Raw genomic sequence first — 24,115 nt, 5'->3', positions numbered from 1 at the left:
AAACTAAATGGCAATTTGTAATTTAAGAAGTATAGTTTAACGTGCCTAAGATTTATTTATTTATTCTCTTTGTAAATTGGGGAGATATATCAAACATTAGGTACATATAGTAAACGAAAATAACTGAAATTTTTTATGTGGATAAAATTTGTTTATAATAAATTTTATACGTTTAATAAATCGTAATATAGGGTCATAACTTTAAAATAGCTTTAATTCAACATCAGATAAATAGATTAATATATAATAATATTAGCTAATATTTTTTCCATTTAATTGAATTCGGAAACTTCAGTTGTTTAACACCGTCTACCAATTTACAAAATCACTAGCTACAGATGACTAATAATGTAAATGCTAATCAGACTTTTCATGAATTTTTTCGAAGTGCACTTTCCATTTGTCTTTGACACTGGTTAGTGACCACTACGAAGTCTTTTGCTTCTTCTTCGGTTCTCGGCGTCTATCGGCTGGTTCGTTGTTCATGAGGAGCTTGAGGTCCTTGTAGTCCAGCTGCAAGTACCATCGAATAACTGTCAATCGGCCCAAATGCGTCGAGAGGCCGGAGCCCAGTAATTTAATGTAGGTCTGAAGGTGTCATTTTTGAATTTAGATCGATAATAAAATGTGTATTTTAGATTAAAAAGAGTTTAAGCTTTTAAACTACGTGAATAAATTATGTTTACATACCAAATCAATAGCAATAAATTCCAAATATACAATGAATCTAAATGCATGTTGCAAGTAAAAGATAAGCATAAAGTACATACAAAAAAAGGAAAAAAGTCGGAAATATTCCCAATATCATTTGTGAAGAAATTCTTCGCATAGGTCGGATTTTATTTTTAATTTGAATTTTTCTTATGATACAAGACATATACAGCATCGATCACCTTTAAATACTGACGTCAAAAATACTTTTTTTTAAATGGAATGTCCCGTATATTTTTATATTTATAGAAAGAGAACTTGTATTCAAATAAACTGATACATCAGTTTCAATAAGTTTTTATAAAGTAGTAAAGTAAATGTTTGAAAAAAGTACTTTCGCTAGTCACAGTCCGGCTGGATAACAGTGTCCAGATGCAACACTACTTTGAGGTGAAAATTTAAAGAGTTTTATGAACTTTTGCTATGGGACAGAATTTATAGGCAACAACGAGAAATAATAATAATAGCTCGTGAACTGAAAAAAATTAATATCGATATTGCTGCGCTAAGTGAAACCATAAAAGTAGAAGAAGGTCACCTTAAAGAACATGGCGGTGACTACGCTTTCTTTTGGAAGGAAAAAGCAAAAAATAAAACCCAAATACACGGCTTAAGCTTTGTTATAAAAAACGAGCTCATCGACTATCTTTAAATTCCTTCTGGAATAAATTAAAGGCTTATGACACTCCGGCTTAAGGTGGTAAATAAACAATGAGCAACCGTAGTTAGTACATACGCATGCACTTTGTATTTAGACGTACGACGAGAAGAAAGAGTGCCTTTAATCTCAACTGGACAGACTTCTTCCCAAGCAGACAAACTCATTATATTGGGAGATTTCAATGCTCATGTTTACTAACAAGTGCTTTAACCAGTACGGATCAGTGTTGGACTGACTACCGACTAGTGCGGTATATTATGGCTCTTCACATCGTCATGATAAGACGTAATCGTTTTTTTAATTGGTAAGAAAATAAGTAAGAAATAAACTAACACTGCTGGATTTACGCACAACGAAAGGTTGACAAAATTGAAGGAAATACTGACTGCCAAGCTCATCGATATATATTTTGACGACATTGAGGAGCATTGGTCAAAGTTTAAGTCAGAAATACTCTCATCTGCTAAAGAAACTGTTGAAAATATTAAAAGAAAACAGGAATAATTAAATGAAAATGATAAGGCTATTCAGAAACATAGATAATAAACGTAATTTGTACATCGCTTGGCAAAACGACCCCAATTCAGTTGCATAATATTCAATACTACATAAGAGCTGAAGCGGATGTACAGAAGCAAACTCAGCAAAGTAAAAACGAATGTAGTTATGCGAAATCAAATTCAGGAGGGAATACCGGATCTGGGTGAAAGTAACCACACCAGGATATCTAAGACCCCATCTTGGAGGACGTAACTCTATATTTTAGGCAGATATTGATTTAATCTTGCAGTGTGCAACAGAAATCGATAAGAGCACAAATAGTTTAGCAGCCCTCAGGGCTGCGAAGGTCTAAGATAGTCTTTAGGCTAGTGTGGGAAGTCCGAGAACAGTGTCACACTAATATGGGTACTAAGACAGAATATATGGCAATACAAGAGCTGATGAACGTGCTAAAACAGGATTAGATAAAATATTTCGGTCCATGGCCGACCTTAGGAGAACCAAAAGCACTATCCGCAATCAGATATATTGGATCCGAACATAACATAACTCCCATTTGATAAGTATACCTGGTCAAGTATATAGCAAAATATATATTGGCTATACACATGCAAATAGGGGTGAATTTCTGAAGAAAACAAGCAAGGACCAACTCAGGAGCATACCAGGCTTTCTTACTGGAAATGTGCCAGTCAAGGGACCTTGATGCCAAAACTAAATTTAATGATAAAACAATGAGAACTTGATTTCTTTCTCATGTAATGTACTTTTACTATGTGTCTAGACTTTATAGCCTTTAACTGAATAAGTTGAGGAGAGGAGTGTTTGTCCCAAGTTGGTCATTCAGAAGTACATATATCTATATTTTTTAGTTTATTAATTTCCATAAATTTTAATAAAGGTAGCTAAAGGCCTTTATTTTGAATGTTGAGAATTTGAAATTGGTCGGTAAAAGAATGATTCAAAAGAATGGAAAGACTAAAGACCATTAGATAAAAAGCCCAGTACCTTTTCTTTGATTACATATACAGGCAAGATATCAACAAAAATAGCCAAACGCATAAAAAAACAATAATACCAGCTTTCAAAACAAAATTATTAAGAACAACAAGAGCCAAAAGAAATTGCACTTAAACAGTGAGGTATAAAAACTTACACGTGGTGACCGCCCAAAAACTTACATCGGTCAAACTGATAGAATCTTTAACAAACGTATAACACAACACAAAAGGGCTTTTAATAATCGAAAAACAGAAAAACAGATTCTACGTACGCACTTCACATTATAGATAATAATCATTCTTATAACGACCAATTTTAATTTCTCCCCATTTAAAATAAAGGCTTTAGGCTATCTTTCTTATATTCTGTAGAAATAAATAAATTAAAAAATATAAATATATGAATCTGAAGGATCAACTTAAAATAAACAACTCTCCCCTGTTCAAATTATTCAATTATCAACTATAAAGTGTACAAATAGTAAAAATACATCCCTTGAGTAAGGCACTCTGCCGAAACAGCTGTAGTAAAAATCAGTTGTAACAAATTTTGTGAAAGTGTAGAAACAAATGTTTTACAATTAACTTCCGTCAAGTAACGATTGAATCCATCACTTATCTAAAACTAAAAATCGACAGTTAACCCGAAGCAGTCAACCATACCTTGCATACTAACATAAGCACTAGATAGCAGATGACAAACACATGTTGAAGATTACCAAGTGACTCCAAAAATTTATGGTACCGATCTAGTGGATCTCTACTATCTGGTCCAGAATTCTGCAATAGGTATCATAAATAGATATCATGAACAGGAAGTCAAAGGCGGCAATACATCATTGGTGAATGATCGCAGAAAGCGCAACATCATGGTGTATAAGAAAAAGCTTCCGAAATAAATAAGACATATTTTGAATTAAGAGGATTATACCTATATCGAAAGTGGACTAATTTATGAAGTTCTTAAAAAAGAGTCCAAAAATAAAGGTCAATGCATTGTATTTTTGGATGCAACTTTTTGGATTTATTTTAAACTTATCATTTATTTTCTAGTTACTTTTCACTCATCGATTGTGGTTTACATCCTCAAAGTATTTGTGATATTTTTATATACTGCTATCGACGGACAATGTTTTAAGTTAAAAGATAACTAAATGGAATTGAATGATGCAGTAAAAACCAGGAAAATATTTTTTGATTAGTGTATTAAAATATTTTATAAAATAATAATAAACAATATTCCTTGCAACAAACATTTACAAAATATTAAGTATTTTTTGGTGCATATGATCATTTAGAAGTAACCATTACCGAATATATAAACCTTTTAAACCATTTTAATAAAAAATTAACAACTTAAAATAAATTTATTTAACATAATTTTTAAATGTTACAGTAATGAATGTATATTTTATTGGTCATTGTAACTTTTGGAAGCAGGCCGTGGAGTAATATCCCATACTTTTCATAATACAGGACAGCATAGTCCGTCATTTCGCTCATCGATTTATTTTTATGATCGTGTTAAGTGAATGAACCGAAAACTAGGCCCAGGCTCTCGTTTGGTATGCATTAACCTTTCATGCTGAGATTTTTACGAGATAGTTAATAGGACTTGTCTTGGCAGAACTATTTCTATCAGCCTTGAATTTAGGCCATTCTGACAGCAGAGTTAGTTTCAAGCTAGTTCTGGAATGCAAAAGGACCCTAGCTATAACTATGTACAAACAAGTTCAACAATTTGGTATGGGTACCGGAATACTTAGGTGTAGACGGTAATGAACAGCTGGGGTCTTTGAAACTCGGGTCTCGTCGTCACTGCCTCCACTGGAAGAGTGCCAGACTGGAACCTATGATTGGAGTAATTGTTAGTATTGACCGGGATAGTATTAAGAAGCTTCTCACCCAAAAGTTTTAGAGCTACTGAAGAACTTGTGAAAGTGTGAGATAGACTAGATTTTATGTAGCAGAGTCTTTTAAAAGTCTCACAACTTTATTCCTCCTATTTAATCCTTAATCGTAGAATATTCTCTTTGGCGGTCACCATATTTACTGTTCACGACGAAAGAATCTACTTCGATTAATAGATAACTTAAAGTGTCATCTATGTGAGAAGGAGGAGAAAATATTCTCTGATGTCCTTTGAAGGTAGCCAGCACAGGTTTACCGAAGGTGACAAAACCTTGCTTTGGCATTCATTTAGCCGAGATAAGTGAAAGAGATATTCTTGTGACATTTTATTGGGCCATGAGTATATTAAGGAACTAGATAGCTTGGACAGCAGGTATACATTCAGACATTAGGCTTTTGCTGATCGTAGTGGATAACAAACGGCTAGGAATAACGTTGCTCTCGAACTTGCCGACGACCAGGTCATTGCAGGCTCAGTTCGGGGATATGGCACTACCTTGTTTAAGAGATAAGAATTTGTGAAACAAGAAAGTACTTTATTGTAGCCGTATGATTTAAGATAAATGAACTAAGAACTTGAGAAGACAATAATAGGTACAACAGGTTAATGACAATAACAAGGTAAATAAATAAACTTGTTACAGAATAATGCAAATAGGGATATGAACTTGAGAAGACAATAATAGGTACAACAGGTTAATGACAATAACAAGGTAAATAAATAAACTTGTTACAGAATAATACAAATAGGGATATGAATAATAGTCTTATGTCAAAAATGGATATCATGAGCATTAAGGTAATTACATAGATCATCATGTTTGACGAGTAGATTATCTAAAATATACAAACAGTTCTGCTATCAGCAATATACGCAACTTGATAAAAGCCTTTATTGATTTAAACAGTTAATTTTTGTAAAACGCATTTCTTCACTCTTATACAGTCGACTCTCGTTAGTACGAAACTCGAGAGACTCTTAAAATATTACGAATTATTGAGTGTTTGAAATATCAAATGATTCGAAATTTGTGAAAAAAAAAAATAAACTTCGAATTAATAAGTGTTGATCAATGATTATTTATTAACTGCTATTTTATAACAATGACAAAAGTTTAGAAGTACATTCGTGTACATACATGTATGTATTCTTAATGTGCATTAATCAATCTTTTTTTAAGAAAAAAAGTGCCTGAAATGCTTTTTCATCTGTTTCATTTTGTATTCACAAGGTTTGTAAGGTATCGAATGAGACAATCTGACAACAAAGTCAGAAACACTCACACCGCTAATGTCAACTAATGGTTCTATTGCTGGTTGCATAAGTATTGGAAGATTTTCCTGATCTTCTTGTAAGAAACCGGATTTTTTGAAGCAGTTGAGAATTGTTAGAGGTGTTATACCTCTCCATGTCTTGTCAATCAGCAAAATAGCTGTCAAAACCGTGATATTTTCAGTTAGCTTTGTCGAGAGATTCTAAAACGAGCTTAACAATTTATTTGCGATAGAATGTCTTAAAATTATGGATGATCCCTTAGTCCAATGGTTGCAATTTTGAAGTTGTATTTGGCGGAAAGAAGTAGAGTTCCACGTTTTAAAATGTAGGAGGACTGTTGTGGACAGTGCAATGCTTAAAATAGTAAAATTTTTTGCTTTTTAATGTCCCCATTAACTGTTAAAAGCCAATTGTTAAAAAGCTCTGTCGTCATCCAAGCTTTTTTGTTAGCACGATAATCCATAAGAAACGATTTCACACCTTTGAAACATCGCAATTTCACTAAAGGTGTAAGTTTTTCTGATCCGTCCATATTTACTGCAAGTAAAACTGTTAACCTCTCTTTACAATGTTTTCCCCCATGACATTTTTCATCTTTAAAAGTAAGCGTCTTACTTTTAAAGTTACGTCCGGTAAACTTACGTCCGGTAAACATTTGATATATAGACCAGTTTCATCAGTATTAAAAATATCGCTGACATCATAGTTTTTAATCAAGGTCTACAATTTATCGTGCCAATCTAAGCAAACTGCATCATCAACACTTCCACTTTCCCCACAAACTTTTTTAAACACAACTATATTTCTCTTTTTGAAATTTGTAAGCCACTCTTCACTTGATGCTTAGAGTAGACGCGAACTCTTTTGCTTTTTGCTTCAACAAGTTTCCGCTAATAGACACTTTTTGTCCTCTACATTGTCTTAGCCAAATAACCAGACTTTCTTTCAGACGAGGAAATTCACGTTTAGTAGTTCTTTCCGTACTCAAGCAAATTGAGCAGCATTAATTTTCTCCTTGTGCTTTATTACGGTTGAGAGAGTACTCAGAGAAATCTTAAATTCTTTTGCAACATCACTTTTCTTCTCACCTTCCTCTACTTTTTGGATTAACTTCTTCTTTTCAGCAATCGTCAAACATTCATACTTTCTAGGGCTCATGACTAACAAGATTTTAATCTGTATACCAAAGATTAACAGTAACTAATAACTAAACAAACCAATTCGTGAGAAGTGTGTAGTCAAATTAATCATAACAACAACAAAAGTGCGTTGATACAAGTTTGAACTGTACTTTCCCTCTCTTTCTCTCTGCAACTTTAAAATGCCGATGAGTTCGAAGTAACGCGTCGTTTTGTTATATAGCAATGATTTTTTCGTTCGAATTACCAAGTTCACAAAAATGTGTTAATTTAGTTCGAAATATAACGAGATTTTGTAGGGAACTCGTAATAACTTTGAATTATAGAGAGATTCGAATTATCGCAGGTTTGAGTTAACGCGAGTCGGCTGTATTTAAAAAACTTTATTTGACATTTTTCACTTTACTAGTAAAAGGTTTTATTTTGAAGTAAAACACTACATGTAAAAACCGTAACGTTTAAAAATAAAAAAGTATTTGTTTTGAAAGCAAATCTAACTGTAAATTAATAAAAGAATTGCATAAATTACTACAACAATACCTAATTTACCATTCAGTTTTATCATACCTTGTGCTAAAATGAAGTTTAACCATATCCCAATACAGTTAATATTGTTAGACCGTCTTCCATATGACACCAGCAGACCTAAATTAATTGCAACCGAAAAAACACCACAAATATATTAAGAAACTATTTATTTTAATATTATTTGCACAAAAATTGAGAAATAACATGAATATCCATATTTTACCTATATTTTAGAAAATTAAACATTTATAAGTACGTTTGCCATAAATAAATAGCAAACATTTTTTTGTTATTTAACTTTAACAATAATATCAAACTCTAAATTTAATTAAAATATGCGTAAAAGAAAATATCAATTTTGTAACGTTATGTATCAAACCTTTGTCTCATATTTATTACGTTATTTTTCTTTTAATAATTATTTTATTTTAATTTATTTTGATTGTATTCATTTATTGACATTGTCTTTCATTTTACTATTTTTATTTTAAAAATAGTTGGCCTCAATTCTTCAATCAACTAAATATTCTATTTAATCCTTATTTTTTCTAAGGTTCTTGAACTCCCAAGTGGAGCATAGAGCTTTAGTGAAAACGCGCCACCGGGTTCTATTTTGCGCTAAGGCCTTCACCTCATTCCAAGACTTTCCTTGACCTCTTATCTTGTCCATGATGAATTTTCTCCAAGTTTGTACTGGGTGATCTCTTTTTCTTCTTCCTTGGGGATTCCACCCTAGGGCAATCTTTGCAATACTTTAATTATTTTTAAGTGTGCGACCAATCCAACTCCACTTTCTGGACTTTATTTGATGTTCTACCCTTTTTTGTTCGGTCACGTGTAGTAGATCTTCGTTTCTGATGATGTTAGGCCAGAAAATACGAACAAGTCGTCGTAGACATTTATTAATAAAGACCTGCAGTTTATCTGTAAGGGTTTTTGTCACTTTTCAGATTTCACATCCGTAGAGTAGAACAGACATGACATTCGTCTGGAATATGCGGAACTTTGTCCTTGTAGTATACTCGTCAGATCTCCAAACAGGGTTAAGCATGCTGAATGCTTGTTGAGCTTTTCGTATCCTCATACGAATATCGTCCTCTGTACCTCCACTTTCTGTTATGACACTTCCAAGATACGTAAAGTTTTTCACATTTTCAATCTGCTTGTTGTTGATAGTAAATAGCGTGTTGTTCCTTGCATTTACTCTCAAGGATTTGGTTTTACTAATATTTATTTTCAAACCTACTTTTTTGGCTTCACTTAGGCAAAGTTTCAAACCTTTGTCTAACAGGCAGATATCGTTGGCGTATTTCAAATCGCTTAGGCGTGTGATTAACGTCCTCTGTATCCCTCTTGTGTCGGAGTCTAGTTTGGAGAGAACATAGTCTACTGCTATGTTAAAAAAATGGAGAAAACACGCATCCCTGTCTGACTTCAGTAAGTATGTCAAATTCGTCGCTGTTGACTCCATTGTGTGTCACGCTCCATTTGACCTCAGTGTTCAGTGACTTTATATAATGGAAATGGAAATTATTTTATGCGAGATCTTTTGTAGCTCTAAAATTTTCCATAAAGCAGCACGAGATAAGCTGTCAAAGGCACGCTCGGAGTCAACAAAAACCATGTATAGGGGTGTGTTCTATTTAACCGATTGTTGCATTATTACCCTTACAGTATTAATGTGGTCTATGCAGGAGGATTCTGGTCTAAAGCCTACTTGACCAGCTCGAAATGCAATCTTGTTTGTTAATCTTTTAAGTGTGATGGTCGTGAAGATTTTATTTGTATGTCTTTTTCTTTATATGGCTTCGGCAGTTTGCCATACAGGCAGTAATTTGTATGTCACATACATGAAACATATAAATTTTTATGCCTTTATTTAATAGTCAGTAAATCTATCAGTTGGTAACTCTGCTCCGTCATGTCACACTTTTCTGGCATTGCCACAATTCTGTGGTGGCATATTTTTTTAAATATCGTTTATCTATAAAAAGGTATGCTTTTTATGATTTCAAATTTTATTTCATTTTTTATACATCCATAACATGTTTCTTTTAAACTTATAATCCGTCTAAATATAATCGTAATAAATAAACTAATTAATTTATTTAATAATAATTATATCCACTAAATACTTACCAATTTGCTATTTTCTATTTAATATTTTTTATCTTAACTTAATAGTTTTAATTTTTTTTTAGTTTAATACATTGTATCAATATTTATGACAAGACTAGATCATTTATCGATTGTTCAATTAACTTTCTTTTAATTTCAAGTTTTCGAATTCTCCCTATGTAAGTAGTTCATTGTCTACAAATCTCAGCCTATATATAGTATTTTTGTTGAGCGGCAATCACATTATCGTACTACCAGTTAGTCCATTAGTAGGCGTAAAGCTGTTCCTAATGAAATTTTATTACCTTATCTTGGTATTTGAGTCAATATTTAATGTTCTAATTCTATCTATGGTGATCTATCTCTGAGATATATTCCTAGGAAGTGAAAAAGGAATGTGTGGTCTTCATACCAAAACCAGGTAGGATGGACTACACTTTACCAAAGGCTTTCCGACCAATTAGTCTAACATCCTTTCTGTTGAAAACGATGGAAAGGCTATGCGAGAGGTACATAAGGGATGAAGTTCTGGTCCATAATCTACTTCACCCAAATTAGCATGCATTTACTTCGGGAAGATCTACTGATTCTGCACTGCATCAAGTAGTGGAAGAATTGAAAGATCACTGGACAATAAAGAATTCACCTAGTTATATTCATAGACACTGAGGGAGCGTTTGATAAAACCACATTCCCAACCATCACCCAACAGCTCAGTGTCAGGAATGTTCCCCTCACCGTAAGTGAATGGATATTTAGTACGCTTTCTAATCGAGCAATAAGAATAAATGTAGAAGACGGATTAGGCTAATGCTAACTTACGGAGTTATTGCTTGGGTAACAAAAGTGCTACAGGCAACAGCAATTAACAAACTAAACCATATTCAAAGCACGTGGTGTTCGTGTGTATTACGGTATAAAAAATGCTTATTAAAAGCTTACAATTTTTATTTTAAAGAAGATCTTTTCGGAATTAAATCATTCCATCATCAGTTTACTAAAAGAGAGAGTAAAAATACCAATATTAAAAAACAAGTAAGTTAAAATTTAAATATATAGAAAGAACACGTTGGTTTTTTACTACTTACATAAAAAGTTGTTAAAAACATTGTATGGCCACATAAAAACATTGGAAGGACATCCGTATTAAAAAACAATCCTCATGGTATTTATAAAGGTAAATGGAATAGACTGTTAACTTGTTGATTAATAAAAACTGAAAATGGGGGCATCTTACATGACCCCCTGTAGCTGGTGAGGTTTTATCGACTTACATTACCTCTGATCTGTGCTGGAGTCTTGGGCTAACTCATAGAAAGATGGTATGAAAAATCAGTTAGTACCCGTCAATGTCAAGTGGAATGATGTAGTAGGAAAGTCATTGTGCTTAAGTTTGAGAATAGGCCGTTTTTAGTGAAGAATTGTGTTTTGTGTGTAGTAGGATCAAAAGCAATTTTTGGTGTTTTAAAAAGGTGGGAGAATGTAAAACAATGAGTGACTGTGATGTAAAATAAATTTGGTATACCAGGGTAAGGCAAAATTTAAGTTAGGTAGTTGAAAATAATAAATCAGTTTAAAGGCGATAAAAAGAATGTTATTACCTAATTGTTTCCTTGTATGAAGTAAGTATAGATAAAAGTTGGTTTGAAATTTATGGAAGATGAATCGAGGAAGAAGAAATAAAAGAAAAAGAAAGAAAAGGAAATAGGAGATGAATGTAAAGATGTAAGCTATGGATACTGAAACTGATTGTGATAAGAGATTGATAGATGTAAAGTGAGTATTTATAAGAAAACCTGTGTGATTATTTAGATGGTAGTTATTGGAGAGGATGGGAAATTGGATATTGGAAAAGGGGGGATGTTAGTGTATTAATGGTGACAAGAATAAAGTTAAGTATGGCGGATTATATAGGGTGATATTAAGCTATGGGAAAATAGAAAGAAATGTAGAAGTAAGTAAAACTGGATGTGTAGTTAAAAGAAAGAAAGTTAGATCAGGAGAATAATTGTCGATGAAGTGGGACGAAGTCTCTGTTGATGCTGGTGTGACGATTAACACAATTGGGACTATTTTTCTTTACCTTGACTATTTCCAAATCCTCAAAAAGGTCAAATTTGAGATAATCTCTACTTGGGATGTTATGAAGAAGAGAAATATCATCTGGTACCTTGATTGTTTGATTGTGATATTTAAGATGATGGGAAAAGAAGAAGTGTTCTCTAACTTAGAATGTTCAATGGCCCTGGTTACTAGAGATCTACAAGTTCTACCAATATAAGTGGCATCACAGTCAGAACATTGAAGTTTATAAACTCCACTGCGCTTGCTGAAGTCAATAGAGTCCTTACTATTGTATAATGATCTACTCAAATTATTGTTAACTTTAAAGGAAATCTTAATATTTTCAACAAAATTCAGGATAGTGTTTTTGATTGATTCGGAGAGTGTTGGACAGTGAAATGGTAATGGGAAGTAAGATAAGGAATCTAAAGTAATGTTAGGGTGAGCTGATTGTTGAAGCAATTTACGTTTCTTTTTATAAATGAGTTTATGGATGATATCAGGGTTATAGCCATTATTGAAAGCAATCTGTTTGATTATGTTTAGTTCTTGGTTGTAGTTAATGTTGGATAATGGGATGGTTTCTAAACGATGAATGAAACTGTTGAATGCAGATAATTTGTGTGAAATGGGATGGGGGTACATTTCAATTCTAACTTTCTATTACTTTCTAACGCCATAATTTAAAGAAACTGCCACAAACACACTTAATTATCCAAAATAATAAGAAATCTGAACAATAACAGCTGCACTTCACTTTTGTGTTACGCACCTGACTACTAGGAGGAGACTGATGACAACAACCTAATCCACCCCAAGCGGACTTCAATTTTGGGTTTGTGCGCCTCGCCAACTTAAGTGGTGTTGACAGTAAGTCGATAAAACCTCACCAGCTACAGAAGGTCATGTAAGGTGCCCCTATTTTCAGTTTTTCTTAATCAACAAATTAACAGTCTATTGCATTTACCTTTATAATTACCATGAGGATTGTTTTTTAATACGGATGTCCTTTCAATGTTTTTAAGTGGCCATACAATGTTTTTAACAACTTTTTATGTAAGTAGTAAAAAACCAACGTGTTCTGTCTATATATTTAAATTTTAACTTACTTGTTTTTTAATATTGGTATTTTTACTCTCTCTTTTAATAAACTGATGATGGAATGATTCAATTCCGAAAAGATCTTCTTTAAAATAAAAATTTTAAGCTTTTAATAAGCATTTTTTATACCTTAATACACACGAACACCACGTGCTTTGTATTCAACAGGTATACTAGCCACTCCTGGATATCTCCACTTCATGGTTTGTTCCAGTTTTACTTTAAATTTTAAACCATATTCAGCGGATGGCTTACATAAATATAACAGGTATCATGAAAACAACACTAACTGCTGCAATGGAGTCGGTCATTGGCATCACGCCTCTAGACATATACAGTGTAGGTAGAAGTTTATGGTCGGTATGGTAAAATTTAACAGGATATCTAACGCAGATATAAAATCATATTTTCAGCGAACAGACAAAAATAACAATCATATTTCCCCTTGGTCTCCCCTCCATATTTCTTATTGCTGCCCATTGCCCAGTAGTAAGACGATTAGTTCCGATGAGTTTCGATTAGTTCCGGTTAGTTCCGATCAGAGATATTTTACATATCTCTGGTTCCGATCCTAAGAAACTAGAGGTGGGTCGTTGACATTTTTATCGGAACCGTTTTTCGTAAACTGTAACTAGTTGATTGTTTATCAGTAGTTTCAAATAAGCGAGTACACAAAAAACATATTGGCTATTATATTGAAAGAAACTAACGAAGGATATATTTATTATAACTTAAAAAATAAATTAAACAATACAAATAGTACTTACATTTACATGACACATTATTAAATCGCGAATCTTAAGTCTAAATTGACATTTAAAAATATACGTTTTTCCACTTTTCATGTTGTTTCTTCTTTTGTTTAAAAATAAACCAGATTTTGAACATAATATGTTCACAATGAACAGATTTTGTTACAATACTACAATATTTTATGAATATAGTGGTATCGTTAGGATATACATGGCAATGGTTTTTCCACCACTGTAATGGACAGTTCCAATCACCGTTCGAAATTTTTTGTGGTTAATATCATCAGACAAATACATGTCAACTTCTTTTATATCTCTAGATACAGGTGTATGTTTAGATGAGTCATGTCTAATAAATTCATCAAAAATACACCATGAACTTAAGTCATCTTTATCAGTTTCTTTTTCTTGTACTGGTTGATTTTCACTAGTACAATCTTCTTTTTCTTTTTTTATAGAAGTAACCAGCTTCTTAACTCTTTCTTTTGTTTTTTATAACTAGGTATTCTGAATAATGAATGAGTTTCGATTTACGATTGATCTGCATTTTCGATTTCAAATCTTTATTGATAGTTCGTCAAAGGATTTATTTATTGTAAATATTCAATTATGAATTATTTTTCTTAGTCAAAATTATTGACCTAGTATAAGAATAATAATTTTATTTTCAAAAAATGCGCATTTGTAGAAGATGCAGCTTTTATGGTCCACTTTCTGAATATTGCAATGATTGAAACTTCTCCTGACGCATTTCTGTCCATTTCTACTACTTCTACTACAAGTACTGACCTACTGCCACCGCCACCCAAGCGTCAAAAGGTGATGGATACTTCCATTAATAAAAATATTAGTTTAGAACAAAAGAAACAAATAGATATGGATTTAATAAACCTATGCAAATACTAGTTTCATCCGTTTTCCATAGTTGAAGAACGAGCTTTTAAAAAGCTTGCAGGGTGGATTCCTGGATATAAACGTTATTACGTTATTATTATTATTAAACGATATTACGTCAGGCTCATTACTTCAGGAATGTTATACAAGCAAATTATTAGATCACAAGTTGTTAAAGAAGTAGAAAATATCTGTATTACTACTGACCTTTGGACATATCGAGTAACTGAGAGTTACATCGCATTAACAGGACAATATTTAACCGAAAATTTAGAATTTAAAACGATTTTATTAGGCTGCTGCCATTTTTGTGGAAACCATAATTCAGAAAAGATCGCTTTTGAAATTAGTGAAATTATTTCACTAATTTCAAATTTCAGTTTTTAAAAAAACACATGTCAAAAAAAGTACCTTATCTTTAGAAAGGCTTTTAAAGTATCAATTACAACATAACAAAGTTCCCAAACGGCCAATCCAAGACGTGGAAACTAGGTAGAACTTCACCTATTACATGTTAAAAAGAACGACCGAGTTAGAAGAGGCAATCCGTTCCACTTTTGTATTAGTTAATACAGACTTAGACTTGGACCAAATCTAAATAATGAAGACTGGATTATTTTTTCTCAATTTTCCCAAATTTTACGGCCTTTTAAAGAAATAACAAGTACAATGAGTGGCAAAAAATACTTGAAGGGTAGTTCAGTGATTGTTATGGTACGCTGCCTTCAAGAATCTTGCAAAAAAATTTTAGCAAACGGTAACCTTACATCCATAGTATCCGACGTAGTACAATCGGGTTTAGCAAAAAGTATTGTAAATTTAAACACATGTTAAAAATCTGGTTTAATTTTAAATAAAAGAAGAACACGGTTAACAAGAAATAGAGTAGAAAAACTTACGTTTTTAAATGTCAATTTAGACGATTTACGATTTAATAATAATGTGTAATGTAAATGTAAGTACGATTTACTATTTGTATTGTTTAGTTTATTTTTCAAGTTATAATAAATATATCCTTCATTAGTTTATTTTATTTCAATAAATATACACATAAACGATAATAGCCATTATGTTTGTTTATGCAGGTACTCTCTTACTTGAAACTACTGTTAAACAATCATAGTTATTGTTTACGAAAATCGGTTTAGTCGCGTTAAGAGCGTAGACGCAAAATTTCAGGCCAATGCTTTTTAAAAGTATTTATTTTTTTCGAATCCTGAGAAAACTAACAAATATTTTTGAAAAATTTAAACGCAGAATGAAAGGTGACATTATTGCCGAGGGCCGAAATAAACAAAAAGTTTTTTTGAATGAGATACTTAAAATTCAAAATCACACTAAATTTTCTCTTTTTTCGCCCCTGTAACTTATTAAAATAAACATTATAGAAGTTTTCAGAGACTTTCAGTCCTCGGTAATAATGTACTCTTTCATTCTGCGTTTCAATTTTTCAAAAATATTTATTAGTTTTCTCAGGATTCGAAAAAAAAAAGAATGCCCACCTCTACTCGTTCGTTACCTGTGTTCCTACTTTGATTCGGTGCTTTGACTACGCGACATGAGTCGGTGCCAAATAATTTCGTATGAAGGTTTATTTATTGTGGAGTTATATGCATTTTATTATTTTTATTGGAAATAAGGCACAATGTGACTTTAAAATAAGCTTATTTTGATGTTTAGATTTTTAATTCGGAAATCGTACTTAAAATACGAAACATTAATAAATTTTATTTACATAAAACAATTTCCGAAGTGAAAATCAAAATGTTAAATTAAACTTATCGTAAAGAAAAATTGTGGCAAATTTAAAATAAAAAACAGTAAGCTGCCATTTAAATCAATTCGCCAAATTTGATTATCTTAGAACGTTGTTAAAATGCTAAAAAGACAACAGGTCAAATAAAACCAATAAGTTTGGCAACGTTGAACTTCTCCCCTTTTCTTAGTTCCACTAATGCTATTTTGACGATATAATGGGCTGACCTAATATACCTCTCTCTTTTTAAATAGGTGTTTCTCACTCCATCTCACATAAGGTCCATACCGACCATAAACTTTTACCTACACTGTATGTTACAGAGCTGGCGCTGGTAACAATGATGCAACTGCGCTCAGTTGGTGCAAACCTTGATGTAGGAATGAGATATTTAAGAACTCATTTTTCGGGATTCGGGATAAACTCAAGATCACTGAATCTAAGAATAAAGTGGGGTATGAGCAAAAATGGACTAGCTAGCAACAGAAATGGACTTCTGGAGAAGAGCATCAGGCAAATCAAGAAGAGATCGGATACCAAATAAAACAATACGAGAAATGAATAATAAGAAATAAAAAGTGATGGAAGTCAAGCATACAATAGTTGATGACATAAGAACAAAACAGTTAATATGGTACGGCTATGTACAGAGAATGCCAGATGACAGGATTCCGAAACAGATTTTGACGTGTACACCATAAGGAAGAAGAAAAAGAGGAAGGCCGAGAAGAAGCTGGAGAGAGGGAATTGAAAAAGAACTAGAGGAAAGAGAAATTCCTCCAGGCCTATGGTTAAATAGAGAAGAATAGCGGTTAGGAGTCGAAAGGCGTCGGAGAACGCTGTAAACCAATAGTAGTAGTAGTATGAGCAAAAATGACAGCGTAGTTCAGAGAGAACTGGCTGGTTTCTTCATAGCCCCAAAAGAGATAACCCAAAAAGATATAGCCGGGAAAACTATAATAATCTGCACAGATAGCATAGAAGCGCTACTAATCTTGAATAGACCACGTGTCACATCAGGGTTAGTAATGGAGTGTTACGAGTCACTAACTCAAGCTTCAGATGGGAATACCATCATCCTAAGGTGCGTTAAAGAATACAATAGGAATAAAGGCAATCGCATTGCTGACCAATTGGCTACGAAGGCGGCAGGTCTAAGACTCTTAGGACCTGGGGAACTTTTTGGTTGGTCAACTACAATAATCGCGGAAATTTTCAAAACTGGTCATTGTCAACTAAGCCAACATGTCTTTATACTGGGACTAGTAGACAGACTTCTATGCAGGAAGTATAACGGAGAAGACGAAACTATATAGCATGTCCAATGAGAATGCCTGGAGTTTTCATTACTACGAGAGTACGCGTTCGGCGAGTCCTGGCCCACACCTGTCCACAAAAGCAAGATGTCCCCTGGCGATTTGTCCACCTTCCTAGAAATGGCAAGATGGACAATGAGCTAAGGACGACAGCTCCCTGGGAGGATGCACAATGGGTCAATTGTGGCCTTAGTGCTGTGGAACTTAACTCGCCTTCCCCTACAGATACAGATACAGATGTGTTCTAATTAATTTTTTTAATTAAATTTTGGTTTTAGTTTTTTTCTGGCTTTCCACCAAAGCTTATTTAGTTTAACTTTAAAATATGCTCCGTTTTTTTATTTAAGTGAATTTATAAAGATGTTTTACTGTTAATCTTTCACTTTTGAAGTCAGTTTGTTTTTTTGCTTCCTCTTTTGTTTTCTATAATAATTTTTATCATATATCTATAAACTCTGCTTTGTATATTACTGACAAGATCTCACAAGTTCTCAAAATTATTATTTAAATAATATAGTTCTTCCCTTACACCGTAAATTCTTTTACATATTAATAAAAATTGTAAACAAAAAGCTTTATTTAACGTTTACCTCGAATACAAAATAAATGTTCATTAGTTATACTTTATATATTAAAACAAGTATAAAATGTTTTATTTTAGTTCTTAACATATTTGTGGTTATTTTAAATATTTAAAAACACTCACCAACATCTCATCGTCTGGAATTCTCGACAAAAGGTCGAGAATTTCATTATTGGGCACTGAATGAGGTCTCAATATCCTTCTTAAGAATTTGTTAATACCCCATAACATTAGTAAGTACCTAATTGACAAGATGTACAAGACTACCGTTGCTACAACCAGCAGGAATATGGCTATGCAGGATAAGTAAGGAACTGTGAAGTTGAACATACTGAAAATGAATTAAAAATTGTTAAAATATATTTTTAGAAATATTCTAACACGTAACAAAGATTTGATAAAAAAGAAAAAATTACTAAACTAAATTTATATTGTTTGCTTCAGTAAAATTAAATTGGTAAATTTTAGTGGTAAATTTAATCTATATTAGGTACATAAAATACGAGTACCTTATTTGTGGTATGAGCAATAAATCCAGGTTTTAGACATTTTTAAGTAAATACTACAAAGAACTTGGTTTAGTTCAATCTACATAGTGAGCTATTCATTTCAGGCAATGTTCTTTAAATCCAATATACCTATATTGCTAGATGAATAATTCAAAACCAAACAAAAATGCAATAAATCCCAATTTAAGACTAGGCAAACTGACATAAATTCATCATATTTAACCAAACTGCAATAAATGCTTGAAATAATATCTTTGTGAAAGTTTTGTTGAGTTTGCGCAAATTACCAAAAGATGGCAATCACAGTTTTATTCCTCTTTTTCTTCTATTTTATTATGTATAAGAATGTATTTTGTTACTTAGGTATTTTATAGAGAGTTGTTTGTTTGTATAGTTGCATCAGACACTGCATGTTAATTTACTAAAATGGAAGACGTTATATCTAGTATTTGTGTAAAAGATGGTAACAAGGGAAGTCGAAAGAGAATGGCTAAAGTGTCTGAAAGATCGGTTAAAAAAAGTAAAAGGTAAAAATACACTAACATTTATTATTTCGTACGGTTTTAAATGATAATTTAAATTATTTGTAGTTATGAAGATAAAGATTCGTTAGTAAAGAAGTTTAAGAGACCTGTAATCATTCAGGTCTTCTTCTTGATGTGCCTATCCGTTACGAATATTGGCGATCATCATGGTAATCTTTATCTTATCTGCAGCAGCGCGGAAAAGCTGAATATATGTTGTATTGAACCAGATTCTAAGGTCCTTTAACCAAGATGTTCTTCTTCTTCCTGGACCTCGTTTTCCAAATATTTTTTCTTGCAGGATGGCTTGAAGGAGAGCATATCTGGATTCACTCCGCATAATATGTCCGAAGAACTGTAACTTTCAAAATTTGATGCTGGCCAGTACCTCCCGGTTCTTATTCATTCTTCTGAGGACCTCCTCATTTGTGAGTCGGCCAGTCCACGGGATCTTAAGTATTCTCCGATATAGCCACATCTCAAATGCTTCCAGTTTTCTGCACATATCTTCGTTCAAGGTCCACGATTCAACACCATAAAAAAGGACAGAGAAGACGTAATCATTCATTTATGCTACGAATGATAAATGAGAGCAAAATACAAAACTTAAAACTGTTCTAACAAAGACCTATGTCCTGTGGCGTATTTGTTCTATCGTATAAATACCTTTCATCTTCTTCTTCTACGGCACTACAGCCCAAAATGAGCCTTGGCCTCCTTTATTTTTTGCCTCCACCCTTGTCTGTCTGTGGCTGCTCTTCTCCATACACGGACTCCTAAAAGTGCTTGTGCGTCGCTGCTTACTGTGTCTTCCCAGCGCTTTCTTGGCTTTCCAACTGGTCTCTTTCCCTGCATTCTGGCGTTCAGTGCTCGTTTTGGTAGCCTATCCTCTCCCATTCGTATCACATGTCCGGCCCATTGCAATTTTTGTATTCTAATGAAGTCTGACAATGGTATCTGAAGATTCCGTTTTCCCTCACAGGTCCTAGTATTCTCCTCAGTACTTTTCTTTCGAATGTGTCGAGTTTGTTTTTGGATGTTTCTTTCAGGACCCATGCTTCGCTGCCATAACATGCTATTGGCCGAATTAAAGTTTTATAGATTCTCATCTTTGTATTTCGGTGAACACTTTTAGACCGAAATATATGGGAGAGGGCAAAATAAGCTTTGTTTGCCTGCGTTATCCTTTTTCGTATTTCTCCATCTTCTGCTCCATCGGCATATATTTCTACTCCCAGGTATGTAAACTTTCCAACCGTTTCAATGTCATCTTCATGCATAATGTTTTGTGGGATTATATTTCTTCTCGTCTGTACCATTATTTTTGTTTTTTCTGTGTTAATTTCCAGACCTAGCCTTCTCGTTTGTGTTTTTAACTCTGCGTATGCTTCCTGTGCTCCTGTTGATGTTCTACTCATAGTATTAATATCATCGGCGTAGACAGCCAGTTGAACCGTTTTATTGGTCAGTAGGTTTTCTCGTCCAGTTTGCATTTGCCTAACCGCATACTCCAGTGCCAGGTTAAACAATACCTTTCATAGTATCTACGAATTAGTTAAAAATAATAAATTGATATTAGGTTGAATGCTCGAATAAATGAACTTTGATTAAACGAAAGGCAGATATCGAGCACAGTTTATTAATTAAATCTTGTCCAAGTACTTTCGCTTCCTTTTAGCAGTTTTTTTAAAAAATTTTAAAATTTTAAACTGTTTGTCCTTGTGTCGTGTAGTGTAATGTACAATTTTATGTTGATGATATTCTCAACAGAATGTTGGATAGGCCAAAATTTACAAAATACCCCTGAATATGCTGTAGGAAACGAAAGTACTTGGGTAATATTTAATTAATAAACTGTGCTCGATATCTGCCTTTCATTTGATCAAAGTTAAAAATAATAAAACCAAAACACAGATTTTCAAGTCAAGGTGTTTGGGACTTCTGCAATATTCTATTTGGATGGATTTTAAGTCTTTCCGCCTACTTAAAACTGGCGACACTAAGCTCAAAGGTTCCATAAGATTTAAATAGCCGTATGCTGCGCCTACTGCAAAGTGACTGCGAAACGCGCTTTTACATGAGATAGAGGGATGATCATAAGAAAAATTCTACAAAAATAGGGACAAGATCATTGGTGGACAGCCATCGAAGAGAATATGGGCACAGCTGTGTCTAAAAATGGATTAAATATGCACCTATGTAAAAAAACAGACATAATTTTTATCCTATGTAAATTTTTGTCTTGTAATATGATTTGATATAATTAATAACTTACTTTTTAATACCTTCCAACAAGGATGCAATCCATCCAATCGCATTCTGAACACCCTGCGTTACTTCTTCAATCGCCTGCAAACGTTGTTTCAGACTTTTCTTTTCTTCTTTCTCTTTGTCTTCTTCGTCGTCGTCTTCTCCTTCTGAATCCTGCGATTCATCCCACGGGACTTGTAAAGGTCCTAATAAAGATCGTACTATATACTGTTTTAAGAATACCAAGAGAACTAATATCGGAAACATCCATGGTTGGAAATAGTAGCAAAGTATAACCCAAACTACCAATGCCGCAAAACTTTGTAGTTTTGACTCCCATTCAAAACAATTTCTAAAATATTAAATAAGATTTACAGCACATTTACAATTAACTAGAAATACAATAGGTATATCATGGGACATAATGTGATGGAGTTGTGAAGAAAAAATATTATCTTGTTTTCAAGAATAATTCTAAGGATAATGCAAGGAAAAAGGAAAAAATTAAAAAAAATTGCCTTAATGTTTAGGATCATTATTGAAAAAACTTACGTTAGATAAAAATATGTATTCAAGAAGTATCTGATTACTTACTGGAAAAGCTTGCCGACTTCTAAGAAATACATAACAAATACTTTTAGCCTTAGAACATTTTTTACAAAAACTTGCCGCTTAAACTTTACTTCAGTTTGCATATATTTCTCCTCCCTTGGATTTAAAGTTCTTATACACGCTCTCATAGGATTCCGCTGAATTATCATTTCTAGAAGAATTTGTGGTCCATTTCCTTTCGCCCTCGTTCGTAGTTTTTTATCCTTTAGAGCAAACCACGTTTTTTCTCCATTTCGTATTCGTAGAAGCGGAATTGCAATCTTTCCTGAAAATAAGTACTTATTATTAATATACAGGGTGCGGCAGATAAATGTCCAATTAGAAATATCTCGAGAAATAAAGGTAACTGACTAATGAAAATTGGTATGAAGGGGTTTTAAAGAGTGACCTATTTAATGAATTTTTTAATTTTAGAAATATTTTCGTTATTTTGAAAATTTTTTGTTTATAGTTTCCTTATCCTATTGTGAACCGTTTTTAAGTTATAATGGTTTTTATATGAAAATTACACTTTTCTACCACGTTATAATATTCAATATCCGCTAACGTAATTTAAATAAAAGTTTCTATTTTTTAGGTGCTTATTAACCAGATATAGTATTATCGTTTACAGTGTAAAGTTGCCTTTTTTATTATACAGGATGTTGTCAAAATTGGCATAAAACCAGCATCCTAAATTTTCGCCTCATTCCTTTTTTTCAAATAGGTCGCGTTCACACTCTGTGAAAATAGTGATTGTATGTTCTTTACAAATTGCTCTGAAACACTTGGCGTATTTTGATGCTGTTTTTCGATTTTTTTTTCTTGGGGCAATAGGAGCATTTTGGCATTGCACCTGCTTGATTTTCCTCAGGAACATCTCGTTTCTGTGTCAAAGGAAGAGATTCAGATATTTTTTAATTTGCAAAGTTAGCAGAAATGGCAAGTTTTGGGCCGCTCTTTTTTGCATATGTGGGGTAATGAGTTGTCTGGGTAAAATTTTCAGATACTCACGTCTTGGTTGGTAGGATTCTAATACATTTGTCCTAAATATAATGTTTTCATTTATTCCAGCGATGTTTAGCATAGTAAAAAAACAGTCAATGGCCACCTACGTGTGATTCTTGCCACTGAATAAAGACTCTTCAGTTGGTCCACTGAATCTACTCCCGATTTTGTTTGATTGTAAAAAGTAACTACTACTAGTTTGCAAGCTTCACCACTTTCCTCGTTAATTTCGTCATATTCCTGGAGGGTTGACAAAAGCAGGACATTCTTATTTGTTTTTGGGACGTACGAAACTAATAAACATTCACGACCAAAAGAAAAATAAACTGCTACAAATTGGCTTTTTTTTAGCTGCAACAAATATTTCAGGAATTTCACGTTTGTTTTTTCTAATTTTCCCAACTAAAGTTATTTTTTTCTTTTTCAATTCTTTGGCCAAAGGAACTAACGTGAACCAGTTATCACAGGTTAAATTTCGTCCTAAATTCATAATGGGTTCACACAATCGTTTTACCACACTGGCTGGACTGTTCTCAATACAAAATGGACTATCAAAATCTCCATTTTCACAGTATAAAATACACGACTCTCAGTCAAGGCAAATATTTTTATCCCGTATTTGTTTGGTTTACTCGGGATATATTGCCTGAAGCTGCACCTTCCACGGAAACCCTCCAGAATTTCGTCAATAGTACAGTTCTTACCAGGCATGTAGCAGGCTTGGCTTCTTTCTATAAGTTTCTGGAATATATTTCTTATTGGAGCTAGCTTATCAATTAATTTGCGTTGAGCTCTTGTGTGAATATTATCAAAACATAGTGCTCGAAGCAACAAAGAGAAACGTTTCAGGGGCATTACAATTTTGAATAACTCTGGTGCTGTAGAATCGTTGCTCCATAGGTCATTTAGGTTGGTGTGTGG

The 24,115-nt window shown here is 33.1% G+C and overlaps 1 protein-coding gene across 1 annotated transcript; it reads right to left on the bottom strand.

The window, feature by feature from the left end:
* Positions 1-216: 216 nt before the first annotated feature.
* Positions 217-21,680, bottom strand: LOC140452914 (multiple C2 and transmembrane domain-containing protein 2-like). The gene is made up of 3 exons (XM_072547241.1): positions 21,621-21,680; positions 18,436-18,643; positions 217-588 (listed from the first exon to the last, which is right to left on the bottom strand). Exons 2-3 carry the CDS (start codon positions 18,640-18,642, stop codon positions 427-429), a joined length of 369 nt encoding a protein of 122 aa, XP_072403342.1. The 5' UTR covers position 18,643; positions 21,621-21,680; the 3' UTR covers positions 217-426.
* Positions 21,681-24,115: the final 2,435 nt, after the last annotated feature.

This window comes from Diabrotica undecimpunctata, chromosome 11, assembly GCF_040954645.1.
Source record: "Diabrotica undecimpunctata isolate CICGRU chromosome 11, icDiaUnde3, whole genome shotgun sequence".
NCBI classification, from domain to species: domain Eukaryota; kingdom Metazoa; phylum Arthropoda; class Insecta; order Coleoptera; family Chrysomelidae; genus Diabrotica; species Diabrotica undecimpunctata.
This window is presented reverse-complemented; position numbering and strand designations above follow the sequence as displayed.